Source organism: Phyllostomus hastatus, unplaced genomic scaffold, assembly GCF_019186645.2.
Source record: "Phyllostomus hastatus isolate PE091 unplaced genomic scaffold, TTU_PhHast_1.1 phas_contig_210, whole genome shotgun sequence".
NCBI classification, from domain to species: Eukaryota; Metazoa; Chordata; class Mammalia; order Chiroptera; family Phyllostomidae; genus Phyllostomus; species Phyllostomus hastatus.
Window position 1 is genome coordinate 2,650,092 of NW_025333737.1, and position 13,599 is coordinate 2,663,690.

Genomic DNA, 13,599 nt, shown 5'->3' on the forward strand with positions numbered 1-13,599 from the left:
TTTGTCCATGGTTTGGGTACCTTTATATTAGCTCATTTCACAATTGGTCTCCCTTTGACAAGGGGTCAATCCCAATTTAAATAGCTGTGGCTGGAGAGTCAATAATTGTAAACAAAAGTGGTCTGCATTGTCTGCACCATATAATAGCATTGTTATCTATAAGCTATGGAGAAGGAGTTAATAAAAATTCAACTAATCAAGTCTAGGCATCTGAAGTATTACAGAAGTAAACTTAAGTAAATCAATAAATCTATTTAGTCCAGCTATTTTCAACCTGCGTGCCGCAAGAATTTTTAAAACATGCAATACCAGACACTAACTAAGTAGTCAACTGTTGTGCTGTGGCACACACATTTTAAAATTTTTTGCAGCATTCTAGTGTGCCATGGCATGCTGATATAGTCAAATAGATGTAAATATAAATCTATAACTAAATTTTTATCGGGTATGAGTAACATCTTCTTTACTAAAAGTTAAGTTCCTGGTGTTAAGGGGTAGTATTTTACTTGAATGATGGATAGATACACTTAACCAATCTGCCTTGCTGGTGGTTTAATTTTAAAGTAATTTCCAAAAGATGAAATGCATAGTCATTATATTAATAAAGGTTAGAAAGTGTTAGTGAGATGTCTGGGGTGCTGGCAAGGGCAGTACCCAGAAATTAGGACACATGGGTGCTAACTCTACCCTGCCTCTTATGAGCTATTGTGACCTAAGTTACTCATTCACTCTCAGAGACTTTCTCATTTACAAAATGGGGATAATAATATTGAGACTGCTTATCTTACAGGATATTGGGAGGATCAAATGAGCTAGTGTGTGAAAATATTTCAAACAAGTTAAAGCATCATGCCAATATATAATTTATTATCATTAAGCTAAATGTCCTTTAGTTAACTTCATTCCCATGATAGGGGTTAAAGGTAGCATTCTACAAAAATGTGCCATTCTTGCTGCCCAAAATATCATTTGTATTTACTGTGAACTCTTTATAAGCTTGTTCTGAAGACATCAGGACATGTGTCTATCTATTTAATATCTTCAAGAACATTATTCCTAGAAAGGCTGCTGCAAATGCCCTGAACAGCCCTGTTCCTAATACAAGAAGGCTTATAGGTTACAACTGGGCATGCGATCATCCGGGAGATGAGGACTGGTAATAATGCTGCCATCTTATCAGAAAAGGTTTAAAAGGGACCTCAAAACTCAAATTATAAGATGTTTGGGACACATCACATTTTGTCAACCAAATAAAGAAAATGAAGTTTAATTTCCCAAAATTTTATTAAAAATGGACTGTGTCATCAGATATTTTATTGCAAAGATGAAATCTCACAATAAAGCAGTAAAGTTTGCTGCAATAACAAGCCTTAAATAAATATAAATTCTTTTAGCAGTTCTTGAACTTGAGCAGTTTTTGTTATTCTCTTTTTAAAGGTGATTACTTTCTTCCATGAGTCATAGACAAACATTTTCCCACAAGAATTTATATTCATTGAAATAACTTCTAAGTTGTTAAGGTAAGTGTATATGGGGGTAGAAGGTGGGTGATGGGGAGAAAGGGTGGTACTTATATAAGTCTTTGAAAAACTGGAAAAACAATTCCCAGTCCATTTCTTAAAATATTATTTGGTACTATTTTGATGTAAAGACTGCCATTTTTTTTTACTAAAACTTCAGTCTTTACTTTGCACCTTAAAAAAATTAAAATAACTATGTCTAATCAACCATAGTAGTCCCATGGCAGATATGAAGTTAAAACTAAAAGGAAATTTTAAAATATGTGCTCTAATATGCATTTGGTTATGGCTATATTAAGTGGATATTTTTTAGATCAAATTTCTCCTTAGGTAGCACTTGTGGTTTTAGAAAGTGCTGAGGTAAGTATCTAGGGACAGAATATGTCTATGTGGCACTCCTTTCCAGTTGGAAATATTTTATAGCTAACAAAACTGAACATAACGAAAATATCCCAAATACAGCACCAATTCCACTAGCATTTACCTAGCCAATTTCCACCCGGCATTTTTGCATACACACGGGAGTCAGTCTTGGAGGGGAAAGGAGGTTTAACAGAATCATTTAGTTTTTGGTTTATCTCTATGAGAGCTAAACAGATGTGTGACCAGTGGTATAGGTACTCGATGACGATGTTACCAAATTTCCATACTTCAATGCGGGAATGATCTGCATCAAAGGAAAAAAAAAAGTTAGTGTGGATAGTTATGTATTTTTAAATTAAAATATAAGTTCCAGTGTTATGATGAAAGTTTATTAGATATGTCTGAAATCAAAACCATAGCAGACTCTTGTTTATCTTATCAGAGGATAATGGATTACAAAATTTTAGTATATTCGGTTAATGGAATACTACACAGCATTTAACAATTAAAGAACTAAAGCTATATACATCATGTGGACAAATCTCAAAACATTATTGAGCACAAAATGTAAGTTGTAGAATAGTATGTTCTTTGTATACAATTTTTAAAAGTTTTAAAACCTGCAAAATAATATATTGTTTATAGAGTCATAAGCATGTAGTAAAATTAAATCATGCATGATAAATACCAAGTTCAAAATAGTGTTATCTAGGGAGGAAGAAGAGGAATAGAATCAGGGCAGGGTAAGAGTCTCAAGTGTTTCTATAATGTTTCATTTCTTTAAAAATGTCTGACTCAAGCATGCACAATGTTAAGGTAGGATATACAATATGACTTCATAATGACTGCACAGGTGTTAGTCTCAAACTTCTATATTTGGGATATTTCCTAATTTAAAATTATCTTTAGGTATATTATGATTCATTTGTTAAGTTGCAAACTATTCAACTGCCATTTATAAAAGTTACTTTTTTCCCCCGGAGCCACTTGAAAGGATAAAGTGAGTGTCATTTGCTATCATGGCACCATTTGCTGAGCCGGCCTATGACCCTGTTAAACATGACTGCTATTTCACTCCTCTGAGCTTTTGTCCCCAGGACGGGAATTACTGGAAAGCAAGAACAGAACTAACCACTCACTACAGCCACAGGCAGAAGATAACATTGAAACAAACTGCAGCCTTGGGCTATAACTCCCCAACAGCCCAGGGGCCACACAACAACATCCCCTCCAACCTTTTTTAATCCAATTATAATCCAATAAAAGCTCAAAGCCCCCGGCCCATGCTAGTGTATTGCTCTACATTATGCCCCTATCCTTCCTTGGAGAGTGAATAAAAACTTTACTCTCTACACTTTCTTCTCTTTGTGATTTCTTTCACAGCCCACATCACTGGCCACCCTAACATCAATGACTAAAATTCAGATAGAATGGTCCAATGGAAAAAGAATATACTGTAGACTTGAACAGATCTGGGTCCCAGTCTTGACTCTACTCCAACTAGTCCTGTGACCTTGAGCAGGTCACTTAATTGTTCTGAGCCCTTCTTCCATAAAACAGGTATAATACCTCAGAATTGTTGTGAAGATTAATATGAAAAGATATGCAAAAATCTGTGACAGAGTAGTTGCTCAAAAAATTAAATTTTCAGGAGCCTCTCACCCTCAGGTCTATTTTCTTGTTGTTTTGTTTGATTCATTTTTGTTACTTCTAGTATCTCATACAATGACTGGCCTAATAAATGTTGGCTAATTTGAGTTGAATAAACCATACATAATACTTATAATTCAATGAGAGGTTTTAAATGCCATCTATCCATAGCTTTTTAGCAACAATGACAATTATGTCACTTATGGATATCTATTAAACGACAAAACAGAGAACATTGTTAACTTCCTTATCTTCTATCAACATGAAGGCACAAAGAATGTGGAAAACATTCACAAGTCTCAATTTTTATTTGAAACTGACTAAAATGTGAACACAATGTTCTAAAATAGTCTTTTAATGCACACACACAGAGGCACTGTCTTTTCCTCCAATTGTAAGTACTCAATAAATGTTAAAGCAACATTAAATTATGGAATAATTAAATTAGGTTTTTCAAATAGTAAGTCCTTTCACATTATAACTCAGTAACATTAGTGACAATTATGAATACAAACAAAAACAAATGCTGGTCATGGGAACACATTAAATATACCTGATTCATCTCATGTTATGGGAAATACAAGACCAATCAACATACATACTTAAAATATTGAGATGCATTTGTTATAATCAATTCTTTTTTGTATTTATTAGTTTCTGGAATAAGGTAATGCAACAGGATGCAAAGATTACTTTGATTATCTTAGTGTTATGTATCAAAATTAAATAAAAGTTCACCCTAGCACACTTCTAAAACCAGTCCTAACTGATTTTCTGAGATACAACAGCTCTCCTGCTCCCCACAGCTTTTATTATCCCCTTCCTTAGCCCCCATTAAGAGCTCTGTTCCAATGATGCCTGCCAGTGCTCTTATCTGACATCCAAATGAATAGACCCCTATCTGCAACCATTATTAAGCCAGTCAGCCATCTCCATGGTGATTCAAGGACACAAGGATGGGGAGCGAGGTCACTCCCTTTCACAAGCCTCTGTTGCTTATTTCCTGTTTTATTGTTACTAGGAACAGAAGCTCTGAACCTGTCTGGGCCAAAGCTCCATTTTCCTGCCCTTTCCAATGAGAGGTTGATGCATTAACAACTAGCTCTAATGATTCCTCTAATGAAACCTCCATTGCTCTGTGGCAGAGATTTTAAACCTTTTTCATCTCATGACACACCTAAATTAATTATTAAATTTCTGTGGCACAACAAAATATATTTTTTCCCATCTGACAAAAAACTAGGAATGATTTTGATTGATTAATAAAAATAATAATAGTAATTACCTACCATTTTTGCTTCAAAGTGACTTTTAAAAAAAATCAGGTGCCCATATTCATATACAAGGATTTCTGGCACCGAGAATTAACCAATCAGACACAACTTTATTATGAGACGTAACCAATAAGATGCAACTCTATTATATGGCCTATATATTTATGGTTCAAGATGGCATTTACATATGACGACTATTGTTGTGTTGGTTGTTGTCATTTTCTACTTGACAATCTAAGGGAAAAGAGGCCGGTGCCCCTGACTAAGTAGGCATTGCATGTTTTAAAAATTCTTGTGGCACTTGGGTTGAAAGTCGCTGCTCTGTGGGGTTCCCATTAGCAACGGTTGAGTGCTACTGCCCTCTTGTGGTGGAGAGATGCCAGCTCTTTGCAGTAGCTTGCACAGATTTCATGCTTTCAAACAAGCACACTGCTTTTATTTCCTTTTCTAACTATATGAAATAATGCTTTCTATGCTTTGCCTTTGTAAGAGTTATAATAAATTACTTGAAGACACCTGAACTAGAATAATTGCTGAGTCAACCTTTGAATCTGTTTATAAACCTATTGATTGTGAAACAGATTCAAGTTTAATCAAACTTTGAATTACCTAGGGAATTCATTTTGCTGAAAACAGAATATTTCTAATTAAATCTCCATTTGTGTATCTCTGATTTAACACTGAATTAAGTTAACTCTCTAAAAAAATTTTTGTCCTTGACTATCGTAGCTAATTTGGTTGGGCATTGCTTCACAAAGCGAAATGTCGTCAGTTTGATGCCAGGCTGGGGCACTTGCCTGGGTTGCAGGTTTGGTCCCCAGTCAGGGTACATGCGAGAAGCAACCGAAAGATGTTTCTCTCTCACATCAATGTTTCTCTCCCTCTCTTTCTCTCTCCCTTCCCCTTCTCTCTAAAAATAAATAAATTACATCTTTAAAATAAAAAAAAATTTTAGTTATCAAAGCTTCAGTGGAGGTTTACTCCAGCCTGAACATTGAGTTCCTGCAAGTATATTACTTTTGTTGCTATTGTAAATACAACTTCTGTACAACAACATTACATTGAATTGGCTTTTTAAAATGATATAGCTATAAATAAAATTATGTACAAATTGAAATTAATGCAATTTATGTTTACAAAAATTCATACTTTAATGCATGGCCAAACTCTTTGGTCATGTCTCTCTATCAGGAACAAATGTTGAGTCTGATCCAATACATGTATATTTATTTATAAAGTATTTATTTTAAAACATTAAAAAATAGAAATTAGACATTGATGGGATAAATATATTACAAATAATAGTCCTGCATTATTTTCTTGCACTCCAATGGTACAGGTACCAGTTATTTGTACCTTTTGTTTGCTCCTTTTTGAGGGGAGGATTTTACCTATGTATTTGTAGAGACAAGGGAAGGAAGGGAGAGAAACATCAATCAGTTGCTTCTCAAAATGCTGTCAGCTAGAGACCTGTCCCACAGCCCAGGAATGTGCCATGACTGGAAATCAAACCAGTGACCTTTTGGTTTGCGGGACAACACCCAACCCACTGAGCCACACCAGTCAGGGATATTTGCTCCTTTTTGTTTGCAGCTTCCTGGGGAAAGCCTACAGGTGTCTCAATATTCAGGAGACACACTAATACTCTTCCTGTTTTCACTCTGGTACTCTTCCTCTCAACTGTGTCTGATGCTGCCTAATCCACAGACTTTCTATGTTCCTTCTTTTTTAAAAAAATTTTTAAATTTTATTTATTTATTTTTAGAGAGGGAAGGGAGGGAGAAAGAGAGAGAGAGAGAAACATCAATGTGCAGTTGCTGGGGGTCTGCAATCCAGGCATGTGCTCTGGCTGGGAGTTGAACCTGCGATTCTTTGGATCGCAGCCCGTGCTCAATCCACTGAGCTACGTCAGCCAGGGCTTTCTATGTTCCTTCTTGAAGGGATAAATTTCTAGGATTGTGGAGGGGAAGTTGCCCAGTGGTGTGATGTAAAGAAAATGAGATACAGAGACCAAAACACTGGAACAGGAGGAAAGGGGAGAAACAACAGGGAGGAGAAAACTTCCAAAAAAAAATGATCATTAATATCTTCAGAGAGATAATACTTCTCATTCATGAAACTGGACAAGATGTTGTTGAAAGTGAATATTTGAAGAACAACAACATTAACAACAAAAGCTGTTAGACATTAAAACATGCAGAAATAAAAATTCAATAGGAGCCCTGGCTGGGTGGCTCAGTTGGTTGGAGCATCGTCCCATACACCAAAAAGTTTGTGGGTTCCATTCCTGGTCAGGGCACATGCCTAGATTGCAGTTTCAATCTTTGGGCACATACAGAAGGCAACCAACTGATGTTTCTTTCTCACTTTGTTGTTTCTCCCTCTCTCCCTTCCCCTCCCTCTAAGGTCAGTGAACATGTACTGGAGTGAGGATTTAAAAAAATTCAATAGATTAGAAGGTTAAGAGAATGTTTCAGAAAGTGAAGCAAGAAGACAAAAAGATGGAAAATGGGAGAGAAAATACACAGATTTTGGAGACTGAATTTAGGAGATCCAATGTCTAAACAATAGGAGTTCCAAAGACAGAACACAAAAAAGAAAGGGCAGGGCCACCAACCTCTAGATCACCTTTGTGAAAATGAGAAAAACACACCTACTGTGAATGAATGTATTCTGAGCACATAGCTTGATGACTAGAAAAAGATGTGTGAAGAAAGCAATGTCCCTCCTCCAAGAAGATGTGGTGTTAAGCTAAAGCATACAATTTAATGAATGGACTCCTGGTTAGATTTTGACCCCTCCCACGTCCTCAGCAGAGCACCTTTGTGCAGTGCACAGACTACACAGCCATAAGTACACCCTTCATGGAGGACATCATCAAGGACTTAAGGACCTGAGTTTCACAACTGAAAAGGGCCAGCGAGTGCTCCTATCAATGGATGAAAACAGACTCCTATCAAAGTACATCATTATGAAATTTCATAATCTTGGGGATAAAGGCGTGATTCTGCAGCTTGTAGAAAAACAAAACAAAAGAGAAAAAGGTCACATGCACAGAATCATACCTCAGAAAGGATTCAGGTTTCTCGACTTCAACCTTGGAAGTTTCCAAGTTTTTGGTGACCATGGAGTCATTTCCTCAAGAAGTTAAACATAGAGTTTGCATATGACCCAGTATTCTACCCCTAGCTACATACCCACCAGAATTAAAAACATATACTCGCACAAACACTTGTAAACAAATGTTCATAGCAGCAGTATTTACTATAGTCCAAAAGTAGAAATAACCCATATGTCCATCAATTGATAAATGCATAAATATAATACGGTATATCCATATAATAGAATATTATTTGGCTATAGAAAAGGAATGCAGTACTAATGCATGCTAGAACATCGATGAAACTTGAAACATTATGCAAAGTGAAAGAAGCCAGATACAAAGCCCACACATCATATGATTCCATTTATATGAAATGTCCAGAATAGGCAAATCAGTAAAGACAGAAAGCAGATTACTGGTTGCCAAGGGCTGGGGAGGAGATGGGCATGGGAGAGTGACAGCTAATGTGTACTAGGTTTCTTTTGGAGTGATGAAAATGTTCTAAAATTAGACAGTGTTGATGGCTGCTCAACCTGATGAATATACAAAACCCACTGAATGGTACACTTTAAAATGGTAAAATTTGTGGTATTTGAATTATATCTCAATTTTTGAAAGAAGATATGAGGGCAATGTCTTCAAAATTATATTACCTGGCAAACTTTCAGACATGAAAATTCTCAAAAAATTTACCATTACCATTCATGCACTCTTACTCAGAAAACTACTGGAGATATGCTGCCTCAAAACACAGGAGTAAACCAAGAAAGAATGAACCAAGAGAATGGCAAAGTAAATTCCTATGACAGCAACGCCTTGGGAAGGCAAGTATACTGAACAAAGCTGCTCCGTCACAGATGACAGCCACAATCTAAAGATGGCGCAGCTGCCTGGAATTCCACCAGAATACAAAATACCCCTTTCTAGAAATGCAAATCAAAAACACAGTGAGCTATTACAGCACTCTTGTTAGAATGACTATGATTAAAAAAGACAAGAAACAACAAGTATTGGCGAGGATGTGAAGAAAGCAGAACCCCTGTGCACTGTTGGTGGGGATGCAAATCGATATAGCCACTTTGGAAGACAGTCTGGAGGTTCCTCAAAACATCAGAAATAGAATTCCCATGTGATCCAGAAACTCCACTCTTGGGTATATAATTGAAGGGAATGAAGTCACAGTCACTATCTTGAAGAGATATCTGTACCCCCTTGTTCACTGGAGCATTACTATAGTCAAGACATGTAAACAACCTAAGTATCCAACAACAGATGAATAGATAAAGAAAATGTGGTATGTGAAATGGAATATTATTCATCCATAAAAAAGAAGAAAATCCTGCCATTTGCTACAACATGCATGGACCTTGAAGGCATTATATTAAGTGAAATAAATCAGAGAGAAAAAATGCATACTGCATGATTTCACTTATATGTGGGATATTTAAAAAAAAAACTGAACTCATAGAAACAAAGAACGGATTGGTAGTTACCAGAGGAGAGGATTGCGGGGTCGAAGAAATGAGTAAAGGTGGTCAAAAGGTACAAATTCCAGTTGTAACCAGTAAATTCTGGGTGTGTAATGCAAACCCTTGTGACTACAGTTAACAATACCTTTTGGATATTTGAAAGTTGCTAAAACAAGAGTAGATCTTAAAAGCTCTCATCCCAAGAAAAAAATTGTAACTGTGTGGTGATAGGTGTTAACTAAACCTATTGTGATGATCATTTCACAGTGTATACATATATCAAATTATGTAGCATACCTTAAACTAATAGAATGTTATATGTCACTATCTTAATAAAGTTCACTTTTTCTGAACATTAAAAAACTGCTCCTTTCTAAAACTAGGATGAAGTGTAGAAGGAGTTGGCAGCAGAAGTCCTAAGAAAGTGTGGGCACGTCATCAGCCCTAACTCTATCTTCTTGGGAAAACCGTAAGTTTGGAAGGCTTGGTGTGTTAGGAGCTGTGCTAACAGTCCCTCCCCATCCTGAGCAGAACCTACAGATATCATTGGTAGCATTTCATGCTGAGTAGGGTCCTTGAGTAGGTAGGTGCCTTACTTAACGCTGCTAGGAAGTTCAGACAAACTTTGAGTGATGCATGGCAATTCCAGAAGACTCCTCTCTGGCACAAACAGAAAGATGTACCAAAGATTCCCCCTTCCTTTCCCCAAATGGGTAGCTTAGAATTTCCTGATACAATTGCATCTGAAGGAGATGAGGTTGGTGTCTGGGTGGCTGACAAACTGTCTTGACTGCTGCAGAGACCGTGATAATGCCAAGGGCTTGGTTTTGGTGGTGGGGTAGCCTAGCCTAGGGAATATTGGTTTCTGGCTGAATCCAGAGCTGGTTACTGCAGTTAGTACTCCTGCCACCTGAGGACACTGTTGGAAAAGAGAAGGTGGTGGGAGCATTGGCGATCAAGGGGGCTCAGGAATTAGCACAGATTGAAGGTGACAGCAAGCCAAGCAAACAGAAATTAGCCTGTTTTCTGACACAAAAAGGCTGTCTATGACAAGGAGGTAGTTCTGATAGGCAAACTGGAGGTGGAGCCTGAAGAGATTCCCTTGAAACATTAGTACAATTCCACAGAAATTGCCTTTGTCTGGGGATAGGCTTGCTAAAGGCTGAGAGCCAATTCCTGAGTACCCCTGCAAGGCAGGGAGTGGAGGGGCCTGCTCCTCACCTCCAGATCCCATCTGAAAGGGGACTGGATTGGACAGTGGTGGGTGCCTGAGTCCTCACCCAAGAAGGGGAGATTTTGTGTCTGAGAGGACACAAATGTCCCTGGCAGCAGGGTCGGGATCTAGGCCAAGAGGCTGGCAGGTTGGGTGGGGACCAAGGCGGGGAAGGGCTTGGGGAGAATGTCAGTTTGACAAACTGGTCACACATGGAAAACAGGGGATACTGGGTCTCATGATGGGGACTAAATCTACTCCAGAGGGAAGAGCAGCAATGAGGCACTGACACAGAAAATGTTTCTTCTGCATTTTTAAGTCCCCAGTGAACAGTGAACAAGTCTAGACCTTGTTTATGCAAGTATACAGTGAACAAGTTTTCACTTCTATTGCTGCTATTATTGTTTCCTGTGAATCACTTTCTTAGAAGTGATACCTGTAACACCTATAAATCCAGAGGTTACAGAGAATCAGCCCAGAGCCATGAGGCTACAGTAGAAGCCATTCCCAATAAAAAACTCTAATCTTTACTCACATGACTTATAGTTCCCATTAATTTATGTTAACTTTTATATGAATCTTGTGCTCTGTCTTATTTTCTAGCATGCTCAAACTTCTGGGAGTATCTTGCCTTCCTAGGCCAGAGACCCCTTTCTCATCCATGCACCTGACTCACTGCTCCGTGCTTCCCCTGTTCTACATGCGTCCACTGCCACAGACACCCTGAGAGGTGTGGTTGCCTTCCTCCGGGTTGCCTTTTCCTCCCTCTTGCCCTAGGAGTCTCTCTGGTTCCAAGCCTCTTGGCCTAATATAGGCATCACAAAAGTCCAGAAACCCTTCTGATTTGATCCAGAGTTTCCACAGGGAGCAGGTGAGGGCAAGGGGGAAGGGGGGGATGGTTTAGTGAGCAATTTCTACTGAGCCATTTTTCTAATTAATGATTAGTTTTTTTGAGTAACATAAAGGAACAAACTTTAATTCCTTAGTGTTCCATTCATGTAACTGACCTGAGGTGTCTGGTGGGGTAAGGTGCACCCATAGAGGAGCGTGTGTTCGCATACATACAGGAGTAGGCAGGAGTAGGTTTACACTTGTTCATGTGGAAAATGCAATGATTAATAAGTAAAGAATATTATAAGAATAAACCCTTTGTTTCGTGCACTCACAACTGTAAACCCCCTTTTGCCCACCCTTGTGTATTTGTTGTCATCTGTGGCCCAAGAGCTCATGACCTTCTCCAAGCTGGAAGCCTCACTGCTCTTGATTCCTGCTGACTCGCCTCCTCCAAAAAGTTTGCATTACACATCTATAAAGACTCATGTTCTATTCTTTTCTTCAATTCTTCATTGAAACTAAAGATAATAGTAGCCTTTTGGCTAACTGTATTCCTTTCCTAGCCTCACTGCAGCCCCTATTCACTTTTGGTTTTGAATGAGTAAGGCACGTGCAGTCAGTGAGTGAGAGACAGACGTGCTTCTGCACTCCCGCATGTGGGGCACAGGCGGCCACTCTGGAGAATGCAGTAGATGATAGAAAGTGTCCCTCCCTTCAGACAACTCTAATCAGAACCATTTTTCTCCAAAAATTGAATTTGTGAGCTATTTGTTTTGTTCAAATATCTCTTGCAACTGTGTTTTACTATTATTGTTAGTATGACTTAGACCATAATGAAAGTCAAAATTTACCTTTGATATATTCACCAATGAGCTTTAAATTAACTTTCACATCTTTAGCAGTTGGATCGAAGGCACAAATTTTCTCAACTAAGTATCTGTTAATGTGCTGTGAACCAAGAACAAAAGTTATGGGATGACCAGCAAGTGGAACTTGAGTACACAATTCACCAGTTTATATAATTTCACTTATATACATTTGAGAGTAGCAAAACCAATCTACGGTGTTAGAAGTCAGGCTTCTGGTCACCCTTGGGGTGAGTGTGTATGTTTGAGGGAGTGACGGGAGGCGGTACCAAGGAGGGCTTTGGGATGCCACTAAGGATCTGTTTCTTGATGAAGGTGCTGATTACAAATATTCATTGTGTAAAAAATTCTTATGCTGGTACACTTATGATTTGTGCAATTATTATTTGCATACCTAAACTTGTGTGGGTTGTTTTTCAATAAAAGGAATACATAACAAAAACTTACCAGTTTACATTTATCCCAGTTTCCTAAGTCGCTGGATAATTCCAGGTCTGGATCAACGAACAAGATAACCCCCATCAGGATGTCGTGTATTAGTTTGATGTTGGCTTCTGCCTCCTGGGACTGGCTGTCTGACAGAGATTCCGGCTCTGCTAGAGGATTATAATCATAGAGCAGCAGCGATATGAAGTGCATGGAGGGAAGCATCTGGAGGCTTTCCTGCAGCTCTTGCAGCATGATTCGGAAGAAGAGAACTCCTGCCCTCTGGACTTCTCCCGCATTTTCAATCTCTGGAAGAACAGAGTGATGTCCCATGTGGTTGTTCAGTACATACATTATTTTTTCATTGGATTCCGAGCACAATATAGTAACCTTTTTCTTCCCCAGGAAAAAGACCATGTCTTATGATTTTAAACAATCTTAGTTTCTCTAGTCATGAAATCAAAAGGCAGAAATGAAATTACACCTGGTGAAACTCACAGGACAAGGCCTTGAGGAAAGGTAAAAACTCATGTTTTGGACCCTGGCTGGCATAGCTCAGTGGATAGAGTATGGGCTGAGAACCAAAGCATCACAGGTTTGATTCCCAGTCAGGGCACATGCCTGGGTTGCAGGCCACGGCCCCCAGCAACCACACATTGATGTTTCTCTCTCTCTTTCTCCCTCCCTTCCCTCTCTAAAAATAAATAAATAAAATCTTAAAAAAAAAACAACAACTCATGTTTTGGAGTTAGACCTTCATTTGAATAACTATTCTCCCTGCTATTTGTTCTGCTGTCCCTGGACCTCTTCCTCATCTGTGAGAAAGGGGCTGATTTCTACTTCCTTGGTGAGTTGTGGACATTAAATGAGATGATATGTGT

At 38.3% G+C, this 13,599-nt stretch overlaps 1 protein-coding gene across 1 annotated transcript in view; it reads right to left on the reverse strand.

Annotated features, from left to right (window-relative positions):
* Window positions 1-1,993: 1,993 nt before the first annotated feature.
* EFCAB5 (EF-hand calcium binding domain 5) overlaps window positions 1,994-13,599 on the reverse strand; it is a 109,190-nt gene continuing 97,584 nt past the window's right edge. Inside the window, exons 23-25 of the mRNA XM_045836018.1 lie at window positions 12,740-13,026; window positions 12,278-12,374; window positions 1,994-2,187 (exon numbers count right to left, since the gene is read on the reverse strand). Coding sequence (XP_045691974.1) covers window positions 1,994-2,187; window positions 12,278-12,374; window positions 12,740-13,026 — 578 coding nt within the window. The remainder of the gene's footprint in view (window positions 2,188-12,277; window positions 12,375-12,739; window positions 13,027-13,599) is intronic.